The sequence below is a fragment of the Sturnus vulgaris genome, chromosome 19 (assembly GCF_052056855.1).
Source record: "Sturnus vulgaris isolate bStuVul1 chromosome 19, bStuVul1.hap1, whole genome shotgun sequence".
Taxonomy (NCBI): Eukaryota; Metazoa; Chordata; class Aves; order Passeriformes; family Sturnidae; genus Sturnus; species Sturnus vulgaris.
Window position 1 is genome coordinate 10671892 of NC_142261.1, and position 27258 is coordinate 10699149.

General features: G+C 45.3%; 3 protein-coding genes across 13 annotated transcripts in view; 2 read left to right on the top strand and 1 right to left on the bottom strand.

Moving 5' to 3' along the window:
* On the bottom strand, positions 1-21683 carry C19H12orf43 (chromosome 19 C12orf43 homolog). Of its 7 annotated transcripts, none has more exons than XR_015807704.1 (10): positions 20538-20973; positions 20121-20170; positions 19771-19868; positions 19068-19141; positions 18684-18771; positions 17579-18300; positions 16432-16611; positions 5690-5856; positions 5332-5413; positions 1-231 (listed from the first exon to the last, which is right to left on the bottom strand). XR_015807704.1 is itself a non-coding variant. In XM_088176267.1 (6 exons), exons 1-6 carry the CDS (start codon positions 20800-20802, stop codon positions 17955-17957), a joined length of 921 nt encoding a protein of 306 aa, XP_088032393.1. In that variant the 5' UTR covers positions 20803-20973; the 3' UTR covers positions 17212-17954. The 7 variants fall into 7 exon arrangements, 1 of the variants encoding a protein (XP_088032393.1); XR_015807703.1 differs by having other exon boundaries at positions 1753-5413; XR_015807706.1 differs by lacking the exon at positions 20538-20973 and adding an exon at positions 21376-21683 and having other exon boundaries at positions 1-5413.
* HNF1A (HNF1 homeobox A) lies at positions 1829-16187 on the top strand. Its single transcript, XM_014894647.2, has 10 exons — positions 1829-2163; positions 8691-8890; positions 9012-9198; positions 9494-9732; positions 10513-10670; positions 12075-12276; positions 13523-13714; positions 13960-14081; positions 14373-14514; positions 15096-16187. Exons 1-10 carry the CDS (start codon positions 1829-1831, stop codon positions 15221-15223), a joined length of 1905 nt encoding a protein of 634 aa, XP_014750133.1. The 3' UTR covers positions 15224-16187.
* RNF185 (ring finger protein 185) overlaps positions 20975-27258 on the top strand; it is a 15110-nt gene continuing 8826 nt past the window's right edge. The window contains exon 1 of one of the 5 annotated variants that reach the window (XM_014894654.2): positions 20975-20998. The gene's annotated coding sequence lies outside the window, so the exon portion shown is untranslated. Of the gene's footprint in view, positions 20999-21762; positions 21900-21990; positions 22114-22341; positions 22484-24840; positions 26270-27258 lie in introns of those variants that run through there. The other 4 variants (XM_088176268.1, XM_014894653.2, XM_014894655.2 and 1 more) reach the window with 4 other exon arrangements.

Sequence of the window (27258 nt, forward strand, 5' to 3'; positions counted from 1 at the left end):
TGACGGGTGCAAAACCAGCACAACTCTTTATTAAGAGTATGACCCCCCAAAAAAATCTTTAGAAGCTGAAGTTGTCTTTTTACATTCATGTTCACATGAAAATTTCTTGCAATAAATGTTTTTACATGGGCTTGGAATTCTTACTCCTTTTTAGCCACACAAAGTCGTCCGTAGCCATTAAATCTTTGCTAACGCCCTGCAGGGAGGGGACGTGGTGCTCTGGGTGCAGATCTGAAATAAAAGGCAAGAGTTAACGGAGTCCCGCCCGGTGCCTGCAGGGAGGAGGGTCCCTCTGCAGGAAATCTGTCCTGCAGCTGCTGACTCAGGAGCTGGGAGAGCTTGGCCAGTGGTGCCCACGAGGGAAAATAGGGGCCAAGGTCCTCTGCAGCATTGTCCTGGGACACTGCCCAGCCTGGGGACAGCCCTACCAGGCTCCCTTTAGCTCATGTTTGATGGGAGTGTAGAGACACAGGCAGCTGCCCCGGCAACAACAGCTTTACATCCTCCAAGGAATCACTCATGCATCGTGTCCACATGTGCACATCAAGTTACTCCCTAATTTAGCCACTTAAAGTAGATAGATTCATTCATATAATTTCAGACCAGAAAAGACAATCTAGTCATAAAGATTCCTGGAGAAGTGTATTGAGCAATTCCAGCCAAGCCAGGGATCGTGTTTTAGGAAATCACCCAACAGGTGGGAGCAGAACCTCAGAGCAGGGCTGGTATCAAGAAGGGATTGGAGTCAGATGATAAAGGGGAACCACAAGTTTTCCCAGAGCACTCATCAGAAGCAGTAGGGCATGATAAAAGTTGGTGATAGAGCAGGGACTTTGAGTGTGACTCAGCATATCCTTTACCAAATACATGAATCACAAACTCAGAGAGGCAAGCCCTGCAATCCCCCAAATTATTAACACTGCTCCTGCTCATAGTTGAGCAATAAGTATAGCAAGGTAAAATGGAAGTACTACTAGTATTTGCACATCAAGGTACCCAGCAAGCCAAAGCCAGAATTGAAAAAGTCACTTAAGTCTTGATGCTCTGCCACAGAAATCAGCTGGAGCTTCAGAACACCCTGCGAGGCTTGGGAATGTTCACATGAAGCCAAGGATCGCCTCCCCTCTGCTGGGAGTTGCACAAAGGCCGGTGCAGCTGCCAGTGTGGCTTGCTCTCAGCCCAAAGCCTTTGGCAGGGTCTGACACTGGCTGCACTTCAGCACTGCCCGAGCTCTGAGCAGGTTCTGCGATATTCCAATGGCAGCACCTTGTCCTGAACCACGGGCAACCGAGCACAGCTCTTCCTTTTGGGTGCTCCACCTCCTTCCTTCTCCAAAACTAATGAGGCCAGAAGTAAGCCATGCTTCTCCATCCCCATCTGCCTAGTTTTCTTTCCATACTCACTTTTCCACGCTGCAGATTTTTTATCCCTTCATTTTCTTCTCCTTCTCTCTCCTGCTTCCCTCCCTTTCCCCCTCCCCCTGCTTTCTCTCCCTCTGCACTTTGTGAACTGCTGCGGCAGTGCTGAAGTCCAAAGTTCAGTAACTTGCTAAAGCACACAGATAAATATGAACCTTGGAGAATTTACATTTGCTCCAATGTAAACAGATAGCCAAGGGTCCCTTTATCAGCACTGGCTCAGGACAGTCGTGGGGGGTCTGAAGTGGCTCAATTTTGTATTTTGTTTTTTTTGGGGGGGTGTAAAGGCGGGAGGCTGCGCTGTGCCCACTCTCCTGACAGTCGGGCGTGTTACCTCAGGACCATGGTGTAGGGAAGCTGGAAGCAGGATAACCCGAAATTCAAACCCAAGAGACACCAGGCTGAAGACCATGGTCTCGAAGCTGACTCATCTCCAAGTGGAGCTGCTGGAAGCGCTGCTGGAGTCGGGGCTGACCAAGGAGACCTTGATCAAGGCACTGAGCGAAGCAGAACCCTACGGGCTGCAGAGCGAAAGTCAGCGCGCGATCAATGCCCTCCAGAGTGAGAAAGGGGAGCCCTGTCCCGACATCCCCAACCTCCCCAACGGAATGGGGGAGTCCAGGGTATCGGAAGATGAAACCTCAGATGACGGAGAGGAATTTACCCCTCCAATAATGAAGGAGCTGGAAAACTTGAGCCCAGAGGAGGCTGCTCACCAGAAGGCTGTGGTGGAAAGACTATTACAGTAAGGACAGATTTACTGCTCCTCTTTGCTGCTTTCTTGCACTCTAACTCTCTTTCCCTTTCCCCTTCTCCTCAGTGTCCCTAGTATTCACAATTGATCTAGCTGCACAGGGACAATCTTCATCCATGCCAGGACTAGCAGCCCCCAAACACCCCCAAATGCTTTATAAATGCTCAGATTTTCCTTTTATCTCGCTTAAAATATATGAAGGAAGCTATGGAGCCTGATTACATATTGACATGCTTATAGCATCAAGGCTTCAGAATAGTCCAAGGCCTGTCTAACTTTCATCTCTTTGACTGAATGTTAGGGTTTAGGACATAAATTTTTAATACAATTCACAATTTCAGTCATCAGGAAAAAAAACCCAAAGCAACAAATAACTGGTCGCCCTGAGCTGGTGCTATATTTGTATGAATGACAGGGTGAAGTTGTAACATTTCCCTGCGGTATTGAAGGAGAATGATATTGTTAATTTCACTGGGGTTTGCTTTAGAAAAAGCACACACCAAATACATGCAGAGGTTAAAACCTGGACAGGCACACTGCTTCTACCAGCCACAGTTACAAAGTACATATGCAGCAACAGTTACAGGGTTTGTTGCCACACAAATGTGCCTTTGCACACAAGCATTTTTGAGATCAAAAAACAGGGAAAGCTCCCTGAACTAATAAGCCTCACAATAGACTCAGAGAAACATTCACTCAGTTTCCCATTTGGGATTCTTACTGGGATACAATCCCCATGGGAGACCCAAGAGATTTGTCAAAGCAAGGATCAGGCTCATCCTACCATCTATCACAACAGATTCTTGCCTGGTTTTGAGCTAATTTGAAATGACAAGCTGATAGAAGACAGATGTGCAGTAACATCTTGCACCTAAAATCTTCACTATAAATCCACTAGGGAATTTCTCAGGCATTCTGATCACTCTCTTTCACATGCAAAGGAAATCAACAGAAAATGTAACACCAGAAGCAAACATCAAATCCCACCACAAAGGCCAGAGCTAAGAAAAGAGCATGACAAGAATTAGCATTCACTGTAAATACTTAAAAGAAAGCTGCCTGACAGATTGGGAGTTGATGATTCTGCAGAACCCTAGAGAGGAAAATTCACTGGATCAGCTCTTACCTGGGTGGGGAAACGTGCCCAGTAATTAATTCCTCTTCCTGGCCCACTATGTCTCATTTCTTCTGCACTTCCAGCTCTGTCTCATCTTTAAGTTTTCTCTGCTTCCTTTACATCTTTCAGATTCTTTGTACCTAGCTCCCTTCTCTCTTCACTATTGTTTCTGCTGCTATTCCTTCCATTTTGTTGTCTCCTTGGCTGATTCTCTCCCTGCCTCCCACTCTATTTCTTCTCCTCATCCTTGTCTCCTTCTCATCCTCCTGAGTCTGCGTGCAGGTCTTGGGGCAGTTTGAGCCCAGTGGCACCGGGCGGGCCCTGGCTAGTTACTAATTATCCAATGGCTTTATTATTTCTCTTTTGTCTTATAAATTTATAGATGAAAAGACCCTGATAAGCTTTTTGATCATTAACTTTTGATGGTTTATCAAGAATCTCTCCAGAAAGGAAACCATGGAAGTTGAGGAAGACCTCCGTGGTTTTGTCCCTTTTTCTCTAATGAGTGGGTGAAGCAGGACTGAAGTGACATCTGCTGTGATCTAAGAACAGACACAGGGATGGAGGGAATTCCTTCCTGTCACCCTCACTTCAGCACCATTTCTGCTTTCTGATCCTTCCTGCCTTTCTAGGATCTTGCTGCCAGTCTTTCCTGTGCTTACCAGCCTCACCACAAGTCTTACCTCTCTTCCAAACCTGGGACATTAACACTTTCTGATGAACAGTCAGACAGTCTGCTGAGCAGCATTTCCCTTCCACAAACGGAAACTGAGGTACAGACAAATTCTAGGACGTACCTAAACCCCTGAGGCAGCACAGAGGAGACTGGGCAAGGACAGGGATCTCCTAAACCTCATACTTGCTCTTAATGACAAAGGCTTTACTCTGAAACATTAGAGATCTGTCACCAGTCTCCCCCACCACAGGACAGAACAATTCACTTCTGCTGTTGAGGACAGTATGAAGACACTAGAAGCCTCAGTTTCAGAAAAAAATTACAAGTACACCTATGGAGGTCTATAATAGATAGAAATTAAGCAAGTTAAAATGAAAACAGTAGAAAGCCTGCAATGCCATGTTTCAAATTTCTAATCAAATCAAGAGTGTCTAAAATTCTATTCAAAGCATCTGAACCAGTATCAGGGGTTGATAATACCCTAAGAAGTTGTTATCTACTAATAAACTTTTTTTGGTTTTAAGATCAAACCTTTCCATTAATAGATACCTAAAAGTAATGTCGTTAAAATAGTATTATAAGTATTGTAAAGCAGGGCAGAATAGTCTATGGCAGAAATTATTTCCAGCAATAGATAAAAGAAAGGCAGGCAAGAATCTCCATACCCAGAGATTCCCAGCAAAAGGTCGATACAAAACTATTTCAGCATCTACACAAGGGTTTCAAATGCAGAAAACAGATGGAGGCAATTCTCCCTTTAGACAGAAGCCTCTGGGCATTATTAACAATTTTAATAATTCCTGGTCTGCAGACCAAATTTTAACAGAGAGATTGACTTGTGGGCAGCTGATACAGGAAAGTCTTTGTGGTAACTGTAGCCATTGCTTATAAAGTCATTGCTTTATAAAGTAGGATCACATAAAGTGTCCATTATTAGACTTTCCAGGGGCTGGAAAGAGAAAAAATTGACAGCACCAAGAGACCAACTATGTCTTCACAGGACCACTAAAGCTGAAACTAGTTTGAAAAACTCTGGTCAAAGCTGAGTAGAACAGAGAAGATACACCCACAGGACTGGGTGCACCCATGGGTGTTGATTAGATTGCTTCCCTACAGAGAAAACATGCTAAAAGCAGTTCAGATAAAGGTTTCTCTAGTGGGGAATTAACATAATTTCTCTTTGTCCTTTCATATGTCTCGTTGATCTCCCATTGATTTACAGTTTGAATAAAAACATTCTTTCCATATCAATCCATACAGAGAACAAATTGCATCTATGATAAGAAATAAATTACTCAGTAGGGTGATAGAGCTGTGTGGAGAAACTCCCAGATATTCCCAGAATATAAAGCAAGAAGGAGGCTACCTTGGGGGAAGGGATCATAGTACTGCAGGTAAAGCAAATGGAGAGAGGAATCAATCCAATGGAGAGAGGCACAGCAATCCACCTGTAGGGCAAGGGGTGAAATTCCATTAGGAAAGAGAGAAATTGAGATAAGCAACAGATTTCCCCTGGAGGCAGGGATAAAAGCATGTTTTCCAGGAGGAAAAAAGAGAACAAAGATACATAATGACAAGGTCCAGTCTTTCCCCCTTAGAACAGCACTAGTTGGGGATCTGGAGATGAAGCTGCCACACCCCTTTCATTTCCACATATAAACCAAGATGAGGCAAACCAGGCCAAGCTCAACAGAAAGGAGCACGGCCAGGATGGATGGTCTTACCTTCCCTGAGCCCAGCCCGGCTCCAGGCTGTGCTCTGGGCTGTGGAGCAGCTCCAGAAGAAAGGGCTGGAGGATCCTGAGCACTTCACTCTGAACCTCTGCCTGAGCAGGGTCTGGTCCAAAGCAGCGATTCAGAACCCACCTCAGGGAAATGAAGGCTTCTCCCACCTGACAATCAGAACAGGAAAGAAGGAGAGAGAGAGAGAGAATGAGGAAGAGCAGAAGAAAGAAAAGAACAAAGGAAAAATAAAAAGTCAGGAAGAGTGAAGGAGGGAGAAGGTCCCTTGAATGTTACATCTCCAGCTCTCTGGAATGGGTTTTCTTTAATGCTAACAACTTGATATTTACTTTCCATTTAAATTTGAGATGTTGCTATAAATTATCAACCAGCCTCTTGTTCCCTTTGAGTTTATAACTAACTACCTGGGTTACTTATTGTTCAGGTAACAAAAGGGAGGTGAAAACGCCCTTAAAAACCGACCTCAGAACTAAGGAAATGGGAAGCTGACATGGAGAAAGAACCCTGGCCCCTGTGGTGGGGATGAGCCATGGAGAAGGGCTATGACCACACAGCAATAAGCAACTGAGAGCAGGAGAATAAGACTTCAGAAGAGGGAAGTAAAAGCCACCTGTGTGACACCAACTAGGAGACAGATTAGATCCTGGAGAACAAGACCTTGGGGAGACAGTTTGCATCTGAGGAGAAAGGGAAACTAAAAGGCAGAAAACAGTATTGGAGATAGGGAAGGAGAGCATTTGTACAGTTCTGACTCACTGAAACAAGTGAGATTTGACTGTAACAACAAGCAGATGTCAGTTTAGAGTGAAATCCTCCCCTCTGACAGTCAATGATAGTCTTATAGCCAGTAAAAGAGAAAAGATTTCAACTTTTGATGTCTGTGATGGAGGCTCTGCAGTTGGAACTGTGCATTTGAGCAAGGGGTCATCTGGCCAGGCTGTCACCACTGGGACTGTGGTGTGGCCTTGGGCCTAAAGGACTTGCTGCACTGGTTTTGGAGAACTGCCCTTTGACAATGTACAGAGAAGCCAGGATTTAATACAGCTGTCCTAGGAAATCACACTGTACTAAGATTCCCTGCACTATTTTGCATCACAAAGCTCGTACTGTATCAAAAGAAGACAAAAACCACTGTGAGAAGAGACTCACAGAACTTAGTGGTTTATTCCTGCCACAAAGTGAGGATCTCAACAGGGGAGACAAAACTGACTCGACTGGGGTGCAGAAAGGAACTAATAGAGACTTCCAGAGTCTTTCCTCTTCCCATCTGAGGCACAATTCCAACTGAAGAGGCCAGCTTCCCAGTCAGTCTCTTCTCCTCTATACAGAGACTTGGACAATGAACACAGGGTGCAGGTGCTGGCCAGACTATCACAAGTACAAAGGCAGGAGACTGGTTTAGGCAGCAGGAGAAAACAAAACCAAAAACAACGACAAAACCATGAGGAAAGAAAAGCTTTCTTAAATTCAGCTCAATTTGAGGCTTTTGAAAGACAAAGATAGTTAAGGGAGGATGCTCAAAATCAGAAGCCTCTCTGGCAAGTGCTCCCATGTAAAAAAGACACAAATGTTCTCTATTCTATGTTCTATTTTAAGCAGGTTCTTCAAAAAGCTGTAACTGACACCGTTTGTGTCACACTTTAACTGCTGTGCAGCTTGCTCCTTGGACTACTCAGCCCCTGGGAGAGGGGCTGCAGGGGAACAGAGATAAGGGTGTTTGTACTGAGAGAACAGGTGTGGACTTTGTCCTCCTTATCACTGTGCAGCCTCCAGCAACCTCCTGAGTCAACAAAGCCATGAACAGCACAGTTGGTGCCTGTTGCTCAGACATGTGTGCTCTTGTGACAGTTTCTGCACCTTCCCAGGTACCTTTTTTCTCCCCACTGCTCCTTTGATGTTGGTGTTGCATATGACACCAGTGTCTTCCTACAGCACAGCAAACCACTTCCTCCAGACATTTCACACAGAAGGATGCTCTTGTTCAAAGTGAGCCAGGAGCTATTCTGTAAAGGTGCTCTGGCACTGTTTGGATTTAGACTGATGGGTTTCACATCTTTATTTCTACTATGACTTTCAGCTGTGATGAAATCAATGCACATAAAGACACAGTCATGTTTTCTCTATTTTCCTTAGGAACCTTAATAGCTATTCTAACTGAAGATCATATAACCCAAAGGATCACATAAATTGTAAAATCCCAAACTGTTCATCAAATTTTGTGAGCAGGTCTTAAATAGTTCTATTCCCTCAGCTGTTACCCAAAGGAGAAGAGCAATAAGAGGGATTAGTGGTTTGCCAGTAGTTTTATATTGAATTTAGAAGCTCTGAGTAGTTCTAGGTGTGAACCAATGTGTTTGAGTAACACGTAGCAGATGTGTAAGAACATAATTCTGGATGATTTGTCATATACATATACATACATACAGAGCTGTCATGCCACAATATAATGACAGCTTGTTTCCATTTGCTGGATCATTGCAAGACAACCCAGCCTGGACCAGAATCAGGGCACGAGTCAAGTTCAGTCCAGTATCACAATCAATCTGTCTTGGAAAACTCAGTACATCTGCCCCATCTGCTTTAATGAGAGGGGGATAGAGAAGAAAAGTTATGTAGGGGAAAAAAAAGAGAGAGGTTGCCTCTGTGTATTGGGAAATTCCCCTGGTAAGCAAAGTCTCTTCCTAAAGGCAGACCTAAGTGTGTACAGACAGCAGTTCAAAGGAAGCCAGTGCTACATCTTTTGCACTTTATTTCCAATGTCATGCAGTTTTACCCTGCACACAGAGTCAAAACTGAGCAAGGCAGCACACAGAGGAACAGCTTTTTCCCCTGCAGCCAATGAGCACTCTGGCCTCACCAAACATGATGGTGATGACTGACAAGTGCCCCTCAGGAGCTATTACTGCACTTCCTTGAAATCCAGGTCTGCTGAGAGCAGGTGTTTGATCTCTCTCCCCTGAGAAATATTTTCTGTTCCTTCCAGAGAGGATCCCTGGCGAGTAGCAAAGATGGTAAAATCTTACCTCCAGCAGCACAACATCCCTCAGCGTGAGGTGGTGGACACCACAGGTCTGAACCAATCCCACCTCTCCCAACACCTCAACAAGGGCACTCCCATGAAGACCCAAAAACGAGCAGCCCTGTACACGTGGTATGTCCGGAAGCAGCGAGAGGTGGCCCAGCGTAAGTATGGCAACCACTGCTCTCCTGTCTCAGTTTCATAAAGGCTTCTGCTCTCCCTTGCTTGTCCTTACTCCCTATTGTTTTCAAGGAAAAAACTTCCCTTTTCCCTTTGTGCCTGCAGAATTCACCCACGCTGGCCAGGGTATACTGACAGACGAGCCCATGGGAGATGATCTGCCCACCAAGAAGGGAAGAAGAAACCGCTTTAAGTGGGGTCCTGCCTCACAGCAGATCCTGTTCCAAGCCTACGAGAGGCAGAAAAACCCCAGCAAAGAAGAGAGGGAGGCACTGGTAGAAGAGTGCAACAGGTAAGGGTGGGTGTATGTCTTTGAGGAAGAGGGGCACAGCAGGGTCCCTCTGCATTCTTGGTGTTTGCTGGAAGGCAGGCCAAAGGTACAGCACTGAGTGGCACCACTGACACCAGCCACGCTGGAATTAAATGTCACAACTGACCATTCCTTGTCCACAGAGCATAAGAAATGCCTCAGGTCTTGCAGGACCCTTCCACACAGTGTGCCAGACCACAGCCACTTTGGGGCTGTGCACTAAATTTGTGTCTCTAAGCCCTGCTCAGCAAAGCTCTTCTTGTGTTTTTCCCAACAGGGCAGAGTGTATTCAGAGAGGTGTTTCCCCATCTCAGGCCCAGGGACTGGGCTCAAACCTGGTGACAGAGGTCAGAGTTTACAACTGGTTTGCCAATCGCAGGAAGGAGGAGGCTTTTCGGCACAAGCTGGCCATGGACACCTTCAGTGGACCCCAGCCCAGCTCTGCCCCTCCCCTAACCCCCCACAGCTCCTCCTCCCTCCAGCCACCACCTGCTCTCTCACCCAGCAAAGTTCACGGTAAGAAACAACCAGAGGGAGATCTGAAAGAAGGGTGAACCTCCCCAAACTCAGTCACCCAAACTGTCTCCCAGGTTCAGCCCTTTAGGAAATTAATATACATATAGAAAAAGCAGATTTGTTACAAGGGAAGAACAAAGGTGACAAAGAGACCATGTTTCTGGTTGAGGAGAGTGGCTAGAATGTCAAAGGAGATAAAATTCAGTAACAAAACCCACAGCCAAAGCTTCTCACTTACTGTGAGGAGTACTACACCTACTGAGCTGACAGGCATCAACCCCAACTTTCTGTTCCAGGAGTCATCACTGCCTGCCAGAAGACAGTTCCATGCCCTTTCAGTCATGTGTCCCCCTTACTCCCTTCAATGCCAGCCCCATCAGACTCTGTGACAGAGTTTTCAGGCGTGAGGAAAAGTCATTCTCCATCCAAAAAGAGCACAGCTTTTTCAGCTTCACAGGCCAGAGCTGGGGGTTGCTCTTACTCTGGGAAGAGATGATCTCACTGAGAGTCCTCTCTACAGCCACATCCAGAGGGGTGGTTTCCTGCTCCCTGCAGCACTCACAGCCAGTCAGTGTTTGAGGAAGCAGTTACACCAAATTACAGGGGAAAGTCAGGGCAGGGTGTGAGGGAGTGCCTGTTCTTCTGGCTCCCCTACCGACCATTAAGTATCTGCCCAAAAATCTGGTGGCAAGTGCCTGCAAAGGAAACTGAACTTAGTGCCTGCCTAAGTTTCTCAGTTTCTCACTTGTGACAAGCAGTTTCCCTCCTGTTGTGATTCAGGAGTGAGGTACAACCAGCAGCCAGCCAGCGAGGCAGAGTCCTCCAGCAGCAACCACCACGGGAACAGCTCCATGGTGACCACACAAACCATCCTGCATCAGGTTTCTCCCCCTGGACTGGAGCCCAGCCAGAACCTGCTAAGCACAGACACTAAGCTGGTAAGTGATGGATACTCTGGTTCTGCTGACTAGAAAGTGTCAGGCCATTTGCCTGTGGTCATAATATGAACTATTAATGGGTATTTTTTCTAGAACGTAGTTAAATCCACCTTCTTATGTTACATAGTCATATGTAACATACTGTTACATAACACATTATGTAACAATATATTAGTCACTGCACTGACCATGTAAGATCAATAATCCAGAGACAGACTGTGGTGGGGACAGGTATTAGAGCATGAAAGCAAGAAGACATTTCCTTATGATCAATTAAAACAGTCTGTTCTGGAAACACAGCACTCAAGGTATGACGAGATTTCCTTCCTCCCAGGAAACCCTATTCTCTTCTCCTTTGCACAGAGAGATTCTCATCTCTAACTCTTACCTGGACTCTACCCATCTCAAGAGAGTTGATCAGACCAGTAGGATTACTAGAACACTGACCCATACTTACATCTATCTTACCTGTAAAAATGAAGCTAAACAGCCTGGATGCAGATATATACTGGATAATTAGATTGCCTGGTCAAAGCCAATTTCCTTCTGAGATCTGACCAGACCTTTCCCCCCATCATTAACAAAGAAGCGTCAGAAGTACATGACTGATCATTTTCAGTCTGCACATGTTCCTTTGCTTTCAGAGAAACAGTCAGCAGAAGTTTGCATTAGCACAGGCTCGCCAGAGGCAAAGTTAAGGTTGCTAAAAATAAGTATGATTTAAATCTCATCAGTCACTCACTTTGCAGTCTTTCTGGTTTCTTGCTGAAAAAAATAAGTCTTTCATGAGGTCCTGAAAATCTTCTATGTCTGTCTTCTAAAACCAGTATCAAGGTGGTTTGTCCTATTGTTTAACCTCTTGGTGCTTATTTTTACTTAAGATTCCTTACAGCTTTTTGTCTGAAGGGAGAGAAAAGAAGTGTAATATAAGGCATTTTACTTTCTCTATCAGCCAAATCATTAGAATGCTTTTTTACTCTTCCACAATACTATGAGTACAAGTCTCTAAAGGAAAGAGGAATTCCTCTTTCATGATTTCATGAGGATTTCATGCTGAACTCTGCTACTAGAATTACTGTGTAGAGTTACCGAGCCTCTTAATTTCTCTTAGCTTCATCTTCTGTCCTCAGCTATGAAACAAAAGATGATCTTTCCCTATACATAATGCAGTGGGCTTCATCTCATTCTTATGATTTCTTAAACGTCAAAGAACAAAACCAGCAGGGATTTACACTTAGTATGTCAACAGCTGACCTGTGCTAGTTAATCAGTGAGCACACAGACACTGCAGACAAGAATATGTGAAGCCTTCCCAGTTAGCAAGGGGGAAGAGCAGGAAAGAAAGGTGTTTATCACAGCTTTGGGACTTGCCTGCTGCAGGTTCAGAGTTCTCCTCTCCCACAGGTATCAGCTCCTGGAGGAACTCTCCCTCCTGTCAGCACCCTGACTGCCCTGCACAGCCTAGAGCAAAGCCCACACACGCTGAGCCAGCAGACCCAGAACCTGATCATGGCATCCCTGCCGGGGGTCATGGCAATTGGGGCCGGCGAGACCCCGTCCCTGGCACCCGCCTTCACCAACACCGGAGCCTCCACGCTGGTGATCGGTGAGTAGTGCCTGCAGTGCCTGATTCCACAGCAAGAGCTGCCTCTCCTCGGCACAATCACCTGCCCCATTTTCAAAGCCTTATCACTAAGCTGGCAGTGATACGAACCTGAGGAAATTGTCAGCAAAGATTAGCAGCACTGTTGGCAAATACCAGTGGGATTAAGGACAGATGTTCCTCATTCACATTAGAATTAAGTTACACACAAAAACCACGTTTTAAGAGTAAGGGATTTTTACAATCTATTCCTATGCCAATGTTTTGGTTTGCTGCTCTTCATCTTTCCAAATATAAATATAATACTATCTTAAAATGATGAGAATTGAAGCATGTTCATAGTGCTTGGAAGACAAAACATCCTGTTCCACTTCCTGCAAAGAGCAGCATATGCCTTTGGAATCCACAGCAGTAATTACTATTTTTTTATATTTTTCACTTGACAGCTTTTCTGGACTTTTATGAGATTTCTTTTCATTCCAAGACTAGTCTACTGCCAAAGTGCATCTCATTAGAGAAAGTAAAATAAAATGTATATTACATTATATATATTACATTTTCTTCCCAGGAAGAAAGAGGCCTTGTTTTGTTCCATAGTGACAGCTGTGAACTAATTTCCATTTCTTCCCAAGATTATGATATGGATTTGAATTCTGTGCAAATGAAAAAAAAAATGAAACTGGAGTGCTGGAGAGACCTGCTGATTTACAGGACTAGGGTCTGGACAGTTGTGGGAAATGGGCAGTAAGGTGTGAAACCTTCTGCCTCTCTCACTCATTCAAATTCCTTAGTTTGGCAGCCCTAGCAAAAGGAGTTGAAACTGCATTCCACACGGCTGGACAGCTACAGCCTAGTTGTCTCTGTTGCCAACAGCTTCATTAAAAAAAAAAAAAAAAGGAGTAAATTAACTGGGCACTGAGGTGGTGCTCTGAATTTATTTTTGAGCAAGGCCTCCCTAGTGATCACTAAACTGGAAAAGGGGCTATACTGGTACACAAGGATGTAGATAGGAACAAACACTGGAAACCAGAGGTGGGTTTATGCTGTTTTTGGACATTTCCACTTCGCTCTCACAGGCATGAAATCTAGTCTTAATCAAAGAGAACCAAGGGAACACCTGAAAAGCAGACTCTGAAATCACCCTGCAGTGACAGGCTGCCACAAAGGCTGTTTCAGATGCCCCTCTTGCAGAGCAGCCACACTCCTCCCACAGTGTGGGACACCACTGGCATCAGTCCTTGTTTTCCAGGCCTGGCCTCAACCCAGCCCCAAAGTGTTCCTGTAATAAACAGCATGGGGAGCAGCCTCACTACCCTGCAGCCTGTCCAGTTCTCCCAGCAACTGCATTCATCCTACCAGCAGCCCCTCATGCAGCAAGTCCAGAGCCACATCAACCAGAGCCCCTTCATGGCTACCATGGCGCAGATACAGAACCCTCACAGTAAGAACGTGACCACGTTTGTTTAACTAAATAAATATCCTGGAGCATTTGTTGGGTCCTTGAGCTTACAGCACTCTGTTTTCTTCCTCTGTTATTGTCACTCTAATTATGAAATTATTTTTCTATTGCATTTATCTCCCTGCCCCTCTACTCCCAGCATTTTGCAGACAGACAGCAGGTCCCATCGCATGAGAACTCAGCCAAAGCTCCAGCATCCACATAATGTTGTTTTCTTTCACGTACAGCTCTCTACGGCCCCAAATCTGAAGTGACTCAATACACACACACAGGCCTCTTACCACAAACCATGGTGATAACAGACACAGCCAATCTCAGTGCCCTGACCAACCTGACACCAACTAAACAGGTACCAGTCTTTATTTAGCCTTTGTTCCCCCTCCGAGAGCTGCACCAGGCTGCAGGCAGCTCCTTGCATGTCAAAGGGTTTTTGGGTGTGTCTGTGCCATCCCAGCAGAAACATCTTTCTTATCTCTGGCCCTGCTGGAACCAGCTGCAGTACTGGAGGGACTAGAGCAGATTCTTCACTGCATCATCAAGGAGGATTTAATCTCCCCAGAAACTGCACCTGCTCAATGCTTCTCTCCCAACTGTCAGAATGGATGTAGAAGCCAGGCACTAATAACTCTCTTTTCTCCAGGCATTCACACCTGACTCAGAGACTCACACCGAGTCTGGGATGCACACACCAGTGTCACAGGCACCAACAATTCATCTACAGAACCAAGACACAACCATCCAGCACCTTCAGCCAGGCCCACGCCTCACCTCGAGCCCTGCTGGTAAGAGCAGCAGCTACTATTGTGGCTCTTAAGCCACATGCTGCCTAGTTTTTCTTGCCAACTGTAAAATCCAGCTAGAAAATGGTAAATGGGGCTCACAATTCCCTAAGTTGGCTCTGCCAGTATCCTGGGGAAAAGCCAATACAAGGAAAAGATTCAGAGCAGAATCCATGTAAGGCCAGACTGGAAAATGGCCCCTTCAGAATCTAGAAAGGAAAATACCTTGAAAAATATCAACAAAATCAGTGTCAATGAGTACCCAGTCCTGTGGGCAGTTTTCAGGGCTGAGAAGCCCAAGACTCCCTCATGAAGATTCCAATTGGGTCTTCCCAGTTCTAAGAGGAGAACTAGGACATCAACTAGAATTCTTAGAACTGAACTCTCTGGAGATTGCTGCCCTCAATGTTTTCAGGCTGGCCGTGGCCCCAAGCCAGGTATTTAGCAGCACACAAAACACACAGACAAAAGCAGTTATGCCCCCAAGTCAGGACAGTACAGCCATGCTGGAAATGGGGGGTGTACATGCACAATAAGGGGACTGAGGAGAATCTGCAATTGACCTCTGCCTGTACCTTTGGCAGTGTCCTCCAGCAGCCTGGTGCTGTACCAAAGCTCTGACTCCACCAACAGCCACAGCCAGCTCCTGCCATCCACTCACAACGTCATCGAGACCTTCATCTCCACACAGATGGCATCTTCCACCCAGTAACCACCACAAGTAGCTCCTGAGTGACTGCCACAGCCAACCTGCCAGGTGCAGCTCCAGCCCTGTTTGCCACCACAGCCTCACACAAACCCCTACTCAGCTGCCTCCAGGAGAGAAAACGTCTCAGGATCAAGACAGAAAATATGGAAAGATGATGCTGGCACTACTAAAATCCACTGCCCCGCCCCCCATCCCCAAAAAACCAGCAAACCTAAGCCCCAGGAGCCAGCTCAGAATGGCCAGACATCCTTTTGTGGCTGCCCAAGACAGAATCCCAACAGTGCCAGGACATGGATGGGGACTTTGACTCAGCTCAGCTTTCATCAAGCTGGGCCTGTACAAACCTGCCAACACCACACTAAATCATGTGAGAAAGAGCAAAGCTGAGCTGCCAAAGAAGGGACACCAGCTTTAAACACTCTCCTTTGCTGCAAGGAAGCACCAGCAGGAACTATGAGAAATAACAGCACCTTGGAAGCTCCTGGCTTTGCAATGAGAATAACAAAGAAACAGATTTGGGAATGGCTTGGCACAAACATGTCAGTATGGGATCACTGACAGGCTATAAATCCTTAATTAACTACCAAAATACCAAACATTCTCAGTTATAAACGACCTGATCTAAAATCATGCTATCCTAGTGGAAATGGCTTGGTTGTTTTTGATATAGCTCTGCTTTGTTTTAAATGCAGAAATTAAAGTTTAACAGCTGCAAGGAGATTCCAGTTCTCTGCATTAACCCTGTGGATTCTCATCTTGTCTGACTTGTTGAATGATTTGCAGGATGGCATTCCCCACTGGTCCCTGACACTGCCCAGCACCTGGGAGGTTCCTCCAGTTTTCTCTATAAACACTCACCCTGGATACATTTTACAGAACATGGCTCATTCTCACCTTCCATGTAGGCTGGATTTGTAGTTCTTGGTATGCAAATAATTATCCTGGGGTCTAAGAGTCTTGCTTGCACTAAGTGAAGGGTTTTAGTCCCGAAGATCTACTTAGTAATTCCTCTTTAATTATTCCTCTGTATTTACTCTCAACATCCACATCACTGATACATCATTAGTCACACGTGAAAACAGTCCCAGCTAACAGGTTTTTGTCTGTGACTGGAACTGAGCTGCTCTTTCAACTGTGAAATGGATGAAAAAGCCTTGAGACTGGAAGGGAAAATTGAAAAAGCCCAACAGTGAATTCTTCAGCTATCATACCTGGGGATGTCAAAACTGCAGATGTCCATGAAAAGTTTCATTGATAAGAGCTTCCTCTAGATACCATCAACAATTTCAGTAACTAGATTCTCTGAGGAATTTTATCCTAGAATTGTTTCCTAATTTCCCATGTAGATCAGTTGCAAATATATCTCATTTCCAGCTAGCATAAAAATAAACCTAAAACAAAGCAAAAGGAAATGTTTAGGCCACCAATGCATTTGTGAGCCCAGGTTTAAAATTTAGTACACTGAAGTTTTAAGTGTACATAAGACAAATAACTTCTGCTGGCACATTCTGTTAGATTACAAGCCAAGTTTCTACTTAGCTTTTCTATTTTTGGATGTCAGCTGTGTTTTCTTGACTAAAAACCAGCAAGAATCTTACAATGATTTCCCATGCTCAAAGAGCTATACTTCACTCTTTTGGTTTCTCTAATCCTTTTTTTATTCTTATGAATTGGGCCAATAAGTTGGATTTACTGAAACCCAGGAATCTTAAAAGCAGAAATAGAGTATTTATCAACAATAGTTAATTTCCTGAAAGACTGGAAGTGAAGAATGAACAGACAAAGAGTCATACTGAAAACTACCAAACCTCACAGTATTTCAGAGAGACAAAATCATTAACCAGCCCAAACAAGGACTGAAAGGTGGTTTTTAAATTAGGCTTAAATCCTTCTGGTAGCAGTTTCACAGCATTGATCACCCAGCAACTAAAGAGCCATCCTGAGCCACCTCTATCTCTGCTGGGGAGAATCTGGATACAGCAAGAAAGCCATTGTTGTACAAAACCTATCAAATTTAATAGGTCCAACAGCATAGTAAAATTTAATAACAGATGCCATTAAAAAAACCCTGTACATGAAAAAAAATTCAATAGACACAACTGGAACAGTAGGATGCATTTACACCAATCCTGAAATCAGCTCACCACACACTGTTTATGTGCAGGAGGCCTGGAGAGGTGCAGATTGCAGAGGGATTAGTAACACAGCAGGTTTCAACAAGAGATTGTTATGAGGATTGCAGGGAAAAAATAAGGGGCCCTGATTTCTGACAGGATTCTTTTGATAAATGAGTCTCCCATAGGCTGGAGCTATTCTCAGTAGTCTACAAGGAGGCAAAGAGAAAAAGCAGTTGATCACCTGTTGCCATGTAAACCAAATTCAATTCATCATATACTTTCTTCAGAAGGGTTTCATGATGTGAAGGAACAGCCAGGAGGAATCTAGCTATGATCACATCCCTCTGCCATGCAAGTCTGGCACAGTTTTTAATCCTTTTAGATTGGGCCTGCACAAGCGGCAGCACAGACAACTGCTGTGTGAGGAGAACAATGTTCCCTTCCTCAGGGACGCCAGCAGCACAGGAAGTCACTTAATTAGTCTCTCAGGCCACTGAGCTTTTAGAACAGAAGCTTTGCCAATTAATTTTCCCTCATCTGCAGCAACTCTTGTTGTTAGGTTTTCTTTCAGTTTCCTTCACCCATCACAACCACCTGCCGTTTGCAGAGCAAAATCATCATTCTTTTTTCTTCTTCTTTTTCTTCTTCACAGCTCCTGGCAGCACAGAGTTCTCTCTGTGATTGCTGTCATGTCTCTCCTGCTGGCCATTTGCAGACACCAACCGAGGCAAATCTTTGCAGATCTGGTCACACTCTGCTGGGTCTATTATTTTCTCTTGAATATTGTTCTCTCTCCTAATTTTCTTTTTCTTCTTTTTTTTCTGGTTGGGCTCTACATTACCCTGACTCTGATCCTGGCTGGAACCCTGGGACAATGCAGGAAAAGCACTTTGCTTCAGAATATCTGCAGCAGACACGGCAGCCTCCTGGTACTTTTGCCACTCTTGGTCACTGTCTGTGTCACTGGAAAGGTAACAAGAAGGAAGGAAGTTGTGTTGCACTTGTGCCTTGAATTCACCCAAAACTTGGAGAGCAGAGTAATCTGAGATGAGAACACACGATAAACACCCAGTGGCTCTGGGACTCCCACCCCTACAGTTTGCATTTAACCAGTCTGAAGGCCAACATGTTATTAACACACACCACAAGGGGAAAGAAAATCTCCCACAAACATTTCTAGTTCCCTGGCACTAAAAAAGAAACAAAATTCTGATCTAGTCAAATATAAGTATAAATACACACTTCTCAAGCTCTTCAGCTTCCTATTCCCTTGTGGGAGTCCCAGCTGCCTCTGAAATGTGGGATGCAACAGCACCTGAGGAGCAAAGCAGCTGCAAGCACCTCACCTGGAGCTAACTGGCCTCCTCCTTGCTGCAGGGCAAGGCTCTGGTTTCCCACAGTCTCCAGGGACAGAGGAAGAGAAGAGGCGAAAACCTGAAGTATGGATAGGGAGGTTTTAGACAGAATATAAAACAGAGGTGGAAGCAATCAACTGCCATTGATTGCATTTCCACAGTGCTTGACAGCAATTATTTGGGACTAAGTGGGAGGACTTGGGGCACAGAGGCCAGAGCTGCAAAGTAACAGCCCTCACAGACACCAACAGAAATTCTTTTAGTGCAAATGTTTATCAGTCAGTTGGATGTACAGCTGGTGATGGACAGGATCCATCCCACCTGTCATCAGGTAACAGTCACAAAACAGCCACAATGGCTGAGACTGGAACTCACCATCATCATCAGAGTCAGACTGTGCCACTGAAGTCTGTGATGGTCCTGATGAGTCCTTCAAGACAGTGATGAAACTAAACAGAAAACTCCAGTCAGATCTATACAGGTTTGTGCAAACTGCACTAAAGTTGGGTGTTTCTGGGAAACAAGACTAGAGGGAGATGTTGCATAGATCCTTTTTGTTAATGAGGCTGCCTCAGCTCTCTGTTTCCAGAGCAGACCAGGCCTTCTCTCCTCAGCAATGCAAGCCACAAGAACAATTTAAAAACAGTGTTTCTAAAGCTAGCTCTGAACAGCACGAATTCCAATTCTCCAGGGCCATGCTTGCACAACAGAAAGACAGTGGCAGCCCAGCATCAGGCACTCTGCCAGCACAACCCTGAATCAGGTACTGGTTTAGGTTGTATGAACAAATCAAAGATTCTCCTGCCAGCCTTTATGTGATGGAAGTTGCTAAGGCACCTAAAGTCTCTTTTCTCCCCACAAGATGTTCACCACAAAGGCAAATGGAGACAAGTGCTGCAGAGAGAGTTCTGACCCGATGGGCACAGCACATCAGCAAGGTTAGGTCACAGAACATTGGAGGCCTATACTTAATACAGGGATGAAGGAGACAAGATGTTGAATTTCCTGGGTTTAGCACACAAACACATCAGTGTAACTGACCCACAGAACAAATGGTTCTAGCCCTGCATACCAGTACCTGTCTAGCATGGTTCCCAGTTTCTTTGCAACGTGTGCTCTGAACTCTGGAGTCGTCTGGAGCTCATTGTCACCCTCCTCACGGCCGAGTGCCTCACGCCCATTTGAAATAAGAACAAGGATTATCTCTTTCGAGGCCAATAACATCTGACCCTATCACCCAAAACCTTAAAAACATATTAGTCTGTTCAGATTTAAGCATCATTTCAGATTATGGTTAGACTAATTCCCCAAACAGAACTGGCCCTTTCAGTATGAAGCGTCACAAGATACAATGCAGAAGGAGCATAAATATTACACATTAACATTTTCTTCAGGGAAACATTAAGTCTGAAACCAGAAGCAAAAATACCTCAGGCTTGGCTGATCTTTAGGCTGCAATCGCTCCTTTCTAAAGCCCCCTGAAAATAAAGTAGCAAAGGCACATTTAGAGACCTGCAGCCAGGACTTCTTTAACCCCCGTCAGGCACCAGTTAGAGCAGAAAGAATAACGCGTGAAAGACAGCCCTGGCCCATGTGCGGGAGAGAACAGTTATGAGGGGAAAGGGAAACTTCCCTTGGGCCAGGACTGTCGAGGAGGGGCTCTGGGCCCGGCTGGCGGCCGGACATGGGCTCAGGAGGGCCGGGCAGAGGCCCCTTCAGTTCTCACACCGGCACCGCGGCACAGAGCAATCCCCGCGGGTCAGGAGGAGCTGCGGAGAGGCGGGGAAGAGAGGGGAGGGCACGCCGCAGAGGGGAGCAGAGCCCAGCCTGCCCGCCGCTCCTCACCGCTGCGCGGCTCCGCCCGCGCCGCCACCGCCGCCTGCGCGGTGCAGTCCCAGGCAGCTTCCCGGAACCGCGCGGCCGCTTCACCGCCGCTGTCCGAGTCCGAGCCGCTGTCCGGGCCCGAGCCGCCCCTGGGCGCCGCCATCTTGCAAGCGCGAGACACGCTGGGCGCTGTGATGCGGCCGCTTGGCATGCTGGGAGCTGTAGTCTGGCCGCTTGGCATGCCGGAAGCTGTAGTCCGACAGGGTCTCCCATACCCGAATTTCATAAACTCATCCTTGTTTTAATCAGTTTCTGGAGGATACGGTTCCTGTCTTTGGGGCCCTGGTAACTTCCTAATCAGTTACTACACTGGCATGACAAATTTTTGCTTGAATGTAGAAGCTGTGCCCAACCCTGCTCCTTTGCTGACTGGTTGAAAACGAGGAAAGCGGCTTTGTTGGAGATTTTCACTGCTCGTGCAGGTAGGACTGCTTTGTGTGTTCCACATGCCATCAGCACTGTCACATTCCATATTACATTTTCATCTCAACTTTAAGTTTTCTGCTGTAATATAACAATGTTTGGTGATTTCAGGTGGGGTTCTGGATAACCATTTTGCCGTGGGTTTTGCCGAGCCTATGTGCTGCTGAAAGCAGGAGAAGAGGCTGTATAACTGTTATAACTGTTTTTATCCCGCTGGACACTTCTGGCTTGCACCTTCCAACCTTCACACTCGAGCTGTGCAGGCTCAAGCACCTGGCAGCAGACAGGCCGCTGACAATATCCTTGGGCTCTTTCTGATGGGCTCCCTTGGCACTAGCTTCCCTTCATTTCTTCACTATTCCCTCATAAAACTCACCTTCTTTAGTGGAAGACCTTGGTTTAGGATTCACCCGTTCTCCACACTCTAAAAGAACAAGCAATTTTGGGCTGTTTTGTACCTTGGAGTCCTCGGGACCGGTGGGGTGCCCCCAGAGCAGAGAAAACCCCCCAGACATGCCTTCTCCTTCACCTCCTCTTCCTCGCTTTGCTCCCTTAGTTTCTTTAGTTTCTCACAACTGTATAAATCCTTTTATCAAACTCTCTGTTTCTATTCTGGAGATATTTCTCAGTTCAGATTCTTAGCACTCTACACTCGTAAGCCAACAATTTGTTTCCCTCAAGCTTCCTTCCTTCCCTTTCCGTCCTTCCCTTTCCGTCCTTCCTTCCTGCTTGGGCCGAGCGTTCGGTCCCAACTCCTTGCAGTGCCCGGAGCCGCCGTTTGGCCGCGGCCCCCGCACGTCCCCGGGCGGCAGAGCCGCGCACAGCCGCACAACCGGGGGTCGCGGCGGGGGCCGAGCGCGGGCGGAGCAGCCCCGGCCGTTCGCCCCGGAGCAGCCCGAGGTAACGAGCGCCCGCGGGGTGTGCGAGGGGCCCGGGCGGGCGGGTGGGTGTCGCTGCCCGCGCCCCCCCGGCCGCCGGCCCTGTTGGCGGAGCCGCCGCGGTCGGAGGGGCGGGGGCCGGGCCCTTCCGCTGGCCGCGCTTCCGGGCGGTCAGGTGACGGGGCCCGGCGGAGCGGCGGCTCGGCACGGGCGCTGCGGGGAGCCCGGACCCGCCGGTGAGCAGGGCCGGGCCGGGCCGGGCCGGGCCGGGCCGCGCCGGACGGGGGGTGGTGGGTGGGGGGAAGCCGGGGCCGGGCTGTGGCTCCGAGGCCGATCCGAGCAGGGCCGGGCCGGGCCCGGGCGCCGGGAGGCCGGAGCCGCCTGCGCCTGCTCCGAGCGAGCGGGGCGGGGACGCCGCGGGACCCCCGGCCTCGCCCGGTGCCTCTGGAGCTGCGGCCGCCGCGCCCCCGCCGCGGGTCCCCCGAGCTCCGGCCCGCGGCCCGGTGCTGCCGCCTGGGGCTCCCCGAAGGGTCCGGGGGCCGCAGGTGCTGCTCGGTGGTGGCTGTGCGGGGCCGGGCCTCTGTCGCGATAGATGGGTCTGCCTCGGTATGTCGCTGCTTGGACACGACGTTACTTATGTTTTGAGAATTGCTTATACATTAAGACTCGCTTGTTACTTGTTAAATCACGTCTGTTATATATAATAATTGCTGTATTAGGTGTTTTTACGTTTTGCTGCTAACCTGGGTTAGCCAGGCACGTCTGCCTCTCACGGCACTGCAGACCAGGAAATCGCTGGGGCAACATTACCAACTGGTTATATTTCTCTTTTTTTTTTTTTCTTTGGACTTTGTGAGGTAAGAGGATAAAATGTTTGTTGAAAGATTTTTCTTGGAGTCTATATTAAACTCTTATGGAATGGATAAAAAAGCAATTACTTTAATCACCTAAGGGTTTTTACTGTTTGCATTTCCAAGGTACATGGACTCCTCAGAGCTCCCAAAGCTGCCCTTCAGCTGGGCCCTTCCCTGGCAGCACTGACTGTAACACAGATGTGCGTTGCAGAATCCCAGTTAATGAAAGCAGGCCAGGCAAGGGCACGTCGGGCTGGAAGGCAGACGGGGCTGGTTTTGCAAGAGAAGTGATCACATGGATTCATGTTTTGAGACCACTTTATGGTAATATTAAAAAGCGGGTGCCCAATGCTGGACAGGTTACAGGAAGTGGAAAGATGAACTCGAGAAATGTTTCCAAGGAGTTAAAATGTAACATATTTGGGGGACAGAAAAGAGTAAAAAGGTAGTGAGAGATAAATATGTATTTAATGATTAACAGCAGGACAGTCATGTGTTTGTTAAGAATATCTAAAATGACTGTCAAGGAGTCAGTGCATTTTCTTCTAGGCACTGTCAGCAGTTTTCAGCTAAGGCTACCTGGTTGTTGTACTTGGAGCCCACGCAATTGTAATATGTTAAGTATCAGGTTGTTAAACTTATGAGTGGGCATATTTATATAGACTCTCAGTAGTAATTTTAGGTTTAAATAGATTTTCTAATGTTAATAGTCCTTTTATAAAAATTTTTAAGTGTCAGAAAATGACACCTTAGTGATAAGAAAAATACACTGACAAGTCTTCTTTTTCATTTAAACTGCAAAAGGTTCAGGAACTAAATCAGAACTTGTTTAATACACAAACTAGATTTGGATTATTTTCATTTCAGTAATCTTAGCTAAAATAAGATTCATGAGGAAAGAAATATGGAAAACGGTCTTTCCAGTGGAATTGACATCCAAAGTGCTGCTCTTTTTATTTCATTGTTCTGGCAAAGAGGAACAAACTTTGGGTTTTGTTAATAAATTAGCCAGACCTCTATATCCTCACCAGAACTTTTTCTCATTGTTCATGAAAAAAATTAAATACTTGAGAAAGCCTAAAGTCATGCTGTGATCACCTATTCCAGGACTGTTTTGTATAGGTGAATTTAGCCTCTAATTTATATTCCCTCTCTGCCTTTCCCATGTTGAATTAATGTTCATGTGCTGCTTCCAGCGGATTTTTATGGTGAAAACTCCTCTAGCCTGTCTTGAAGTGTTTTTCCCGTGTTTTGAGGGTTGGGCCAGTGTACTTTGGAAATGCAGTCATTGTCATTTGCTGAGTTCAGAAGTGTGATCTTTGACAGTAGCCACTCGGCTCGTGCTTTTCTGGTGTGCAGTTGCTCCCAGGAGATTTACAGATTAAGTTTTTAAAATATTACGGGAAAATTTCTTTTTTACTGGCTGTTAGTGAGATCTGTACCCAGTCCTCACATGGCCATTCCCAGTCCCCTGCACTTACTGCTGTCCTGGACCTCCTGTGCTCTGTCACGACACATTCAGGTCCCGGTTGGCTTTTTGCAGTTTCACCCTCTCCTGTACCTCCCCTTCCATGTCTTCATGCTCCACCAGACTTCTGTATTTATTTAGGAAGCCTCCTTGCAAATGAGTTCCTTGTTTCTTAACCGTTCATCTGCTGCCACTCTCCATTCTTGGATGCAGTAAATGTCAGTAATTTTCAGAACAACCTGTTGGGATGTAACACGGGGATCGTGGTTTAAAGGAAATAAACAGCTAATCTAGACTGCTTTTATGAAACAAAGATACTGTTTTCCTGAAAATATGTAGAGAGCAAAGAAGTAAGAGAGAGAAAAGATAAGATCTCTGAATGCCTGCAGTTAGGTATCAGCTGATTTTTATATCCTTTCCCTTGTTTTGTTTGCTGTTCATCATGATTCTAGGGTTGATTTGGAGACCTGATCTGAAGGACAAGGATGTAGCAAACCTTGACTGGCATCCCTTAATTGTGTTTACTTAACCCCAGACGTCATATTCTATTCCAGTGTACTCAGTCTTCCTCCCAGACTCTAAGCAAGGTGAAAATGGGGTTTTTCCTGTTGTGTTAGTTGTTGATTTTTTTTTTTAGTTTGTGATTTGCTTATGGTTTGTTGTTGGGTTTTCTTTCCCTAGAGAGTTTTCTCAGAGTTTAAGTAGTTTGAGTGACTGTTCAATTTTGAGCTCATTCTGCACTCAGGAAAAGTTCCATTTACAGTTGAATTCCTACTTCAGGATTCAGAGTACACTCACAGGCTACATATGATATGATTCTCAAATGTAAATTTAGCCACTGGAAGCTGTTTCACGTTTGCTTCTTTGTATATGTGCAGACGTACAGAGCCCAGCAGCACTTATTACAGACCCAGTTATGTTAAACTGGGATATTCCAGGGACAACAGCAAATATTTGAGAAGGCTTTTATTGTTTTTACTGTTGCATTTTGCTATGGTTTTGATACTTTAAATTGGTTCTATCCTAACAGGTCACTGGGCCCCATTAGCCAATGAACAAATACTTAGGAGACGATCCCTAGTAGAGATTAAGGAATGACTCTCTTGTAGGAAAGGAGATTCAGTGCATTATGTCAGTTTAATCTTTCTTCTGTCTCAGCCACTTTTATTCCATTTCATTACTGATATTTCTCTGGATTTCTTTGTCATCCTTCATAATATTTTATTTATTTGTTTTAGTTACTAAAAACTGAGGTTTTTTTTCAATAAGTTTTTGTGGAGATACAGATTTTATCTTTCTGACAAGTCTCCAGATTCTTTGTGTTAATATACACATATTTATGGATATTTGGAATTTAATTTGGAAAAAGGAACTTTTTTCCCAAAAAAGTGGTTTTTTTGGTACTGGAGACTCAGAATTTATTTGCCTCTTTTACACATCCTTTCCTTGTGTTATATGTCAAGATGTTTCTTGTGACCATTCTATAAAGGGATGCAGTGTTTTTTACAGTTAGTAAACCTCCTTAGTTTTAAGGAGGTTTTCTCAACTTTTATATTAATTTATATAGGCCCAAGTTGATAAGTTTTCACTTAAACTACTGAGCAAGACAAGCTGAAGATTCTGGTTGTAAGGATGTGTGAAAAATCCAAGTGTCTTTGGCTTACAGTTTGTGTGTTGGCAGCACTTCCATCTGCCTTGATCTAACACGAATTTTAATTTTGTACCATGCACTGAGTGTAAATGGAGTCGTGGTGTGAAATGCTGAGAGTCAGCACTGCTGAAAGCAGTGTTGAGGTGCAGCATCTGTGAATACAAACCTGCCCTTCTGGGACACGGTGTAAAATGATGTAATGGAGTGAAAATGCTCTGCAGGAGTAGATTTCACCTGCTGGAACTGAGTCTTTGCTGCAATACTTCACAAGGCTCGGGTGTGATGCTTTCCTGACTCTGCAGTGGGATTGTATTGTAGGAAAAAAACCCAAAAATCTGGAGATCCTGAGGCTTTGGTTTGCTGTCCTGCACCTCTGCTACAAAGAGGCAACACTTAGAAAAGCCTTTAGTGCTTGGGGGGTAAGTTTGCAAAGAAATTACCTTCTGAAAAATTCAGGTTGCCCTTTGAAAACACTTACTTCACTGTTTATACACTTGCAAAAAGTTCAGATTATCACCTGTTTGTTTCTCACAGCTTTATCGAAGTATTCCTGTTCCTGCAGCATCAAATGATGTTAGAGTTTCATGAAAAGCACAGTGGAATATTTTAAACATTATTGTTTTAGTGAATTAATTTATGTAGCTTACTGCAATTCTCTTAGTTCTTGGATTAAAAATCTTGTACTGGTAAAAGTGTTTCTAGAAACATAAATGCCTTGTGCTGAGTCTCAAAGTTTTAGATACTCTGGAATTTACGTATCAAGGAATTACACTGTAGAAGTTGTTGCTACTGAAATAAAATAAATGCTGTTCTTTGATCAACGTGATTATGTTAATGAGAGCTGAAAGCATGGAAGTAAAATTCAAGCAAGGTAATTCAATTAAGGTAAAATTTGTAATTTTTAATTTTTACTACCTTACTACTAGATTAGAAATGTTTGGTAGTTTGAAAGTAGTAGGAATGTTTGATAGTCATACCAACATTGCTGTGATAGCAGCAATATACTGATCAGGAGGTAATTCAAGTTCTAAGGCACCTTTGCTTGCCATTATTATCGTTAATGCTCCAAACTAATGAACATTGAACTTAAAACTCTACGTTGTCAGTCTGTTCAAACTCTGAATTACTTCACAATTAAATTCTGCTTCAGACTGCACTCTCAGCTAGAAGTTGTGTTGAATTTTGGAAGAGCATGTATAACTAGGTGAGCTCATTCTCCTTACAGAAAATGGCATTTATGAGAAAATACAGAGGGGTTGTTTTGGCTGTGGATGCTTATCAGTAACAGTAAAATACAGGTCACACATCAGCCAGGTCATACTATGGGACTGTAAAGTAGCTTAGTTTCTAAAAAAAGATCCCTCTTGGCTACGTTAAACTAAAACCATCAACAACAGGATTCAGCAGC

What these genes read in the sequence shown, in the direction of transcription:
- HNF1A (XM_014894647.2), top strand. Translation starts at nt 1,829, where the DNA reads ATGGTCTCGAAGCTGACTCATCTCCAAGTGGAGCTGCTGGAAGCGCTG. An exon ending in GCAGCGAGAGGTGGCCCAGC is followed by an intron (nt 8,891 to 9,011) that starts GTAAGTATGGCA and finishes TTGTGCCTGCAG; the next exon opens with AATTCACCCACGCTGGCCAG. An exon ending in CTGGTAGAAGAGTGCAACAG is followed by an intron (nt 9,199 to 9,493) that starts GTAAGGGTGGGT and finishes TTTTCCCAACAG; the next exon opens with GGCAGAGTGTATTCAGAGAG.
- C19H12orf43 (XM_088176267.1), bottom strand. Translation starts at nt 20,802, where the DNA reads ATGAAATTCGGGTATGGGAGACCCTGTCGGACTACAGCTTCCGGCATG. An exon ending in AAGATCAGCCAAGCCTGAGG is followed by an intron (nt 19,869 to 20,120) that starts TATTTTTGCTTC and finishes ATTTCAAATGGG; the next exon opens with CGTGAGGCACTCGGCCGTGA. An exon ending in CTGGGAACCATGCTAGACAG is followed by an intron (nt 19,142 to 19,770) that starts GTACTGGTATGC and finishes TTTTCTGTTTAG; the next exon opens with TTTCATCACTGTCTTGAAGG.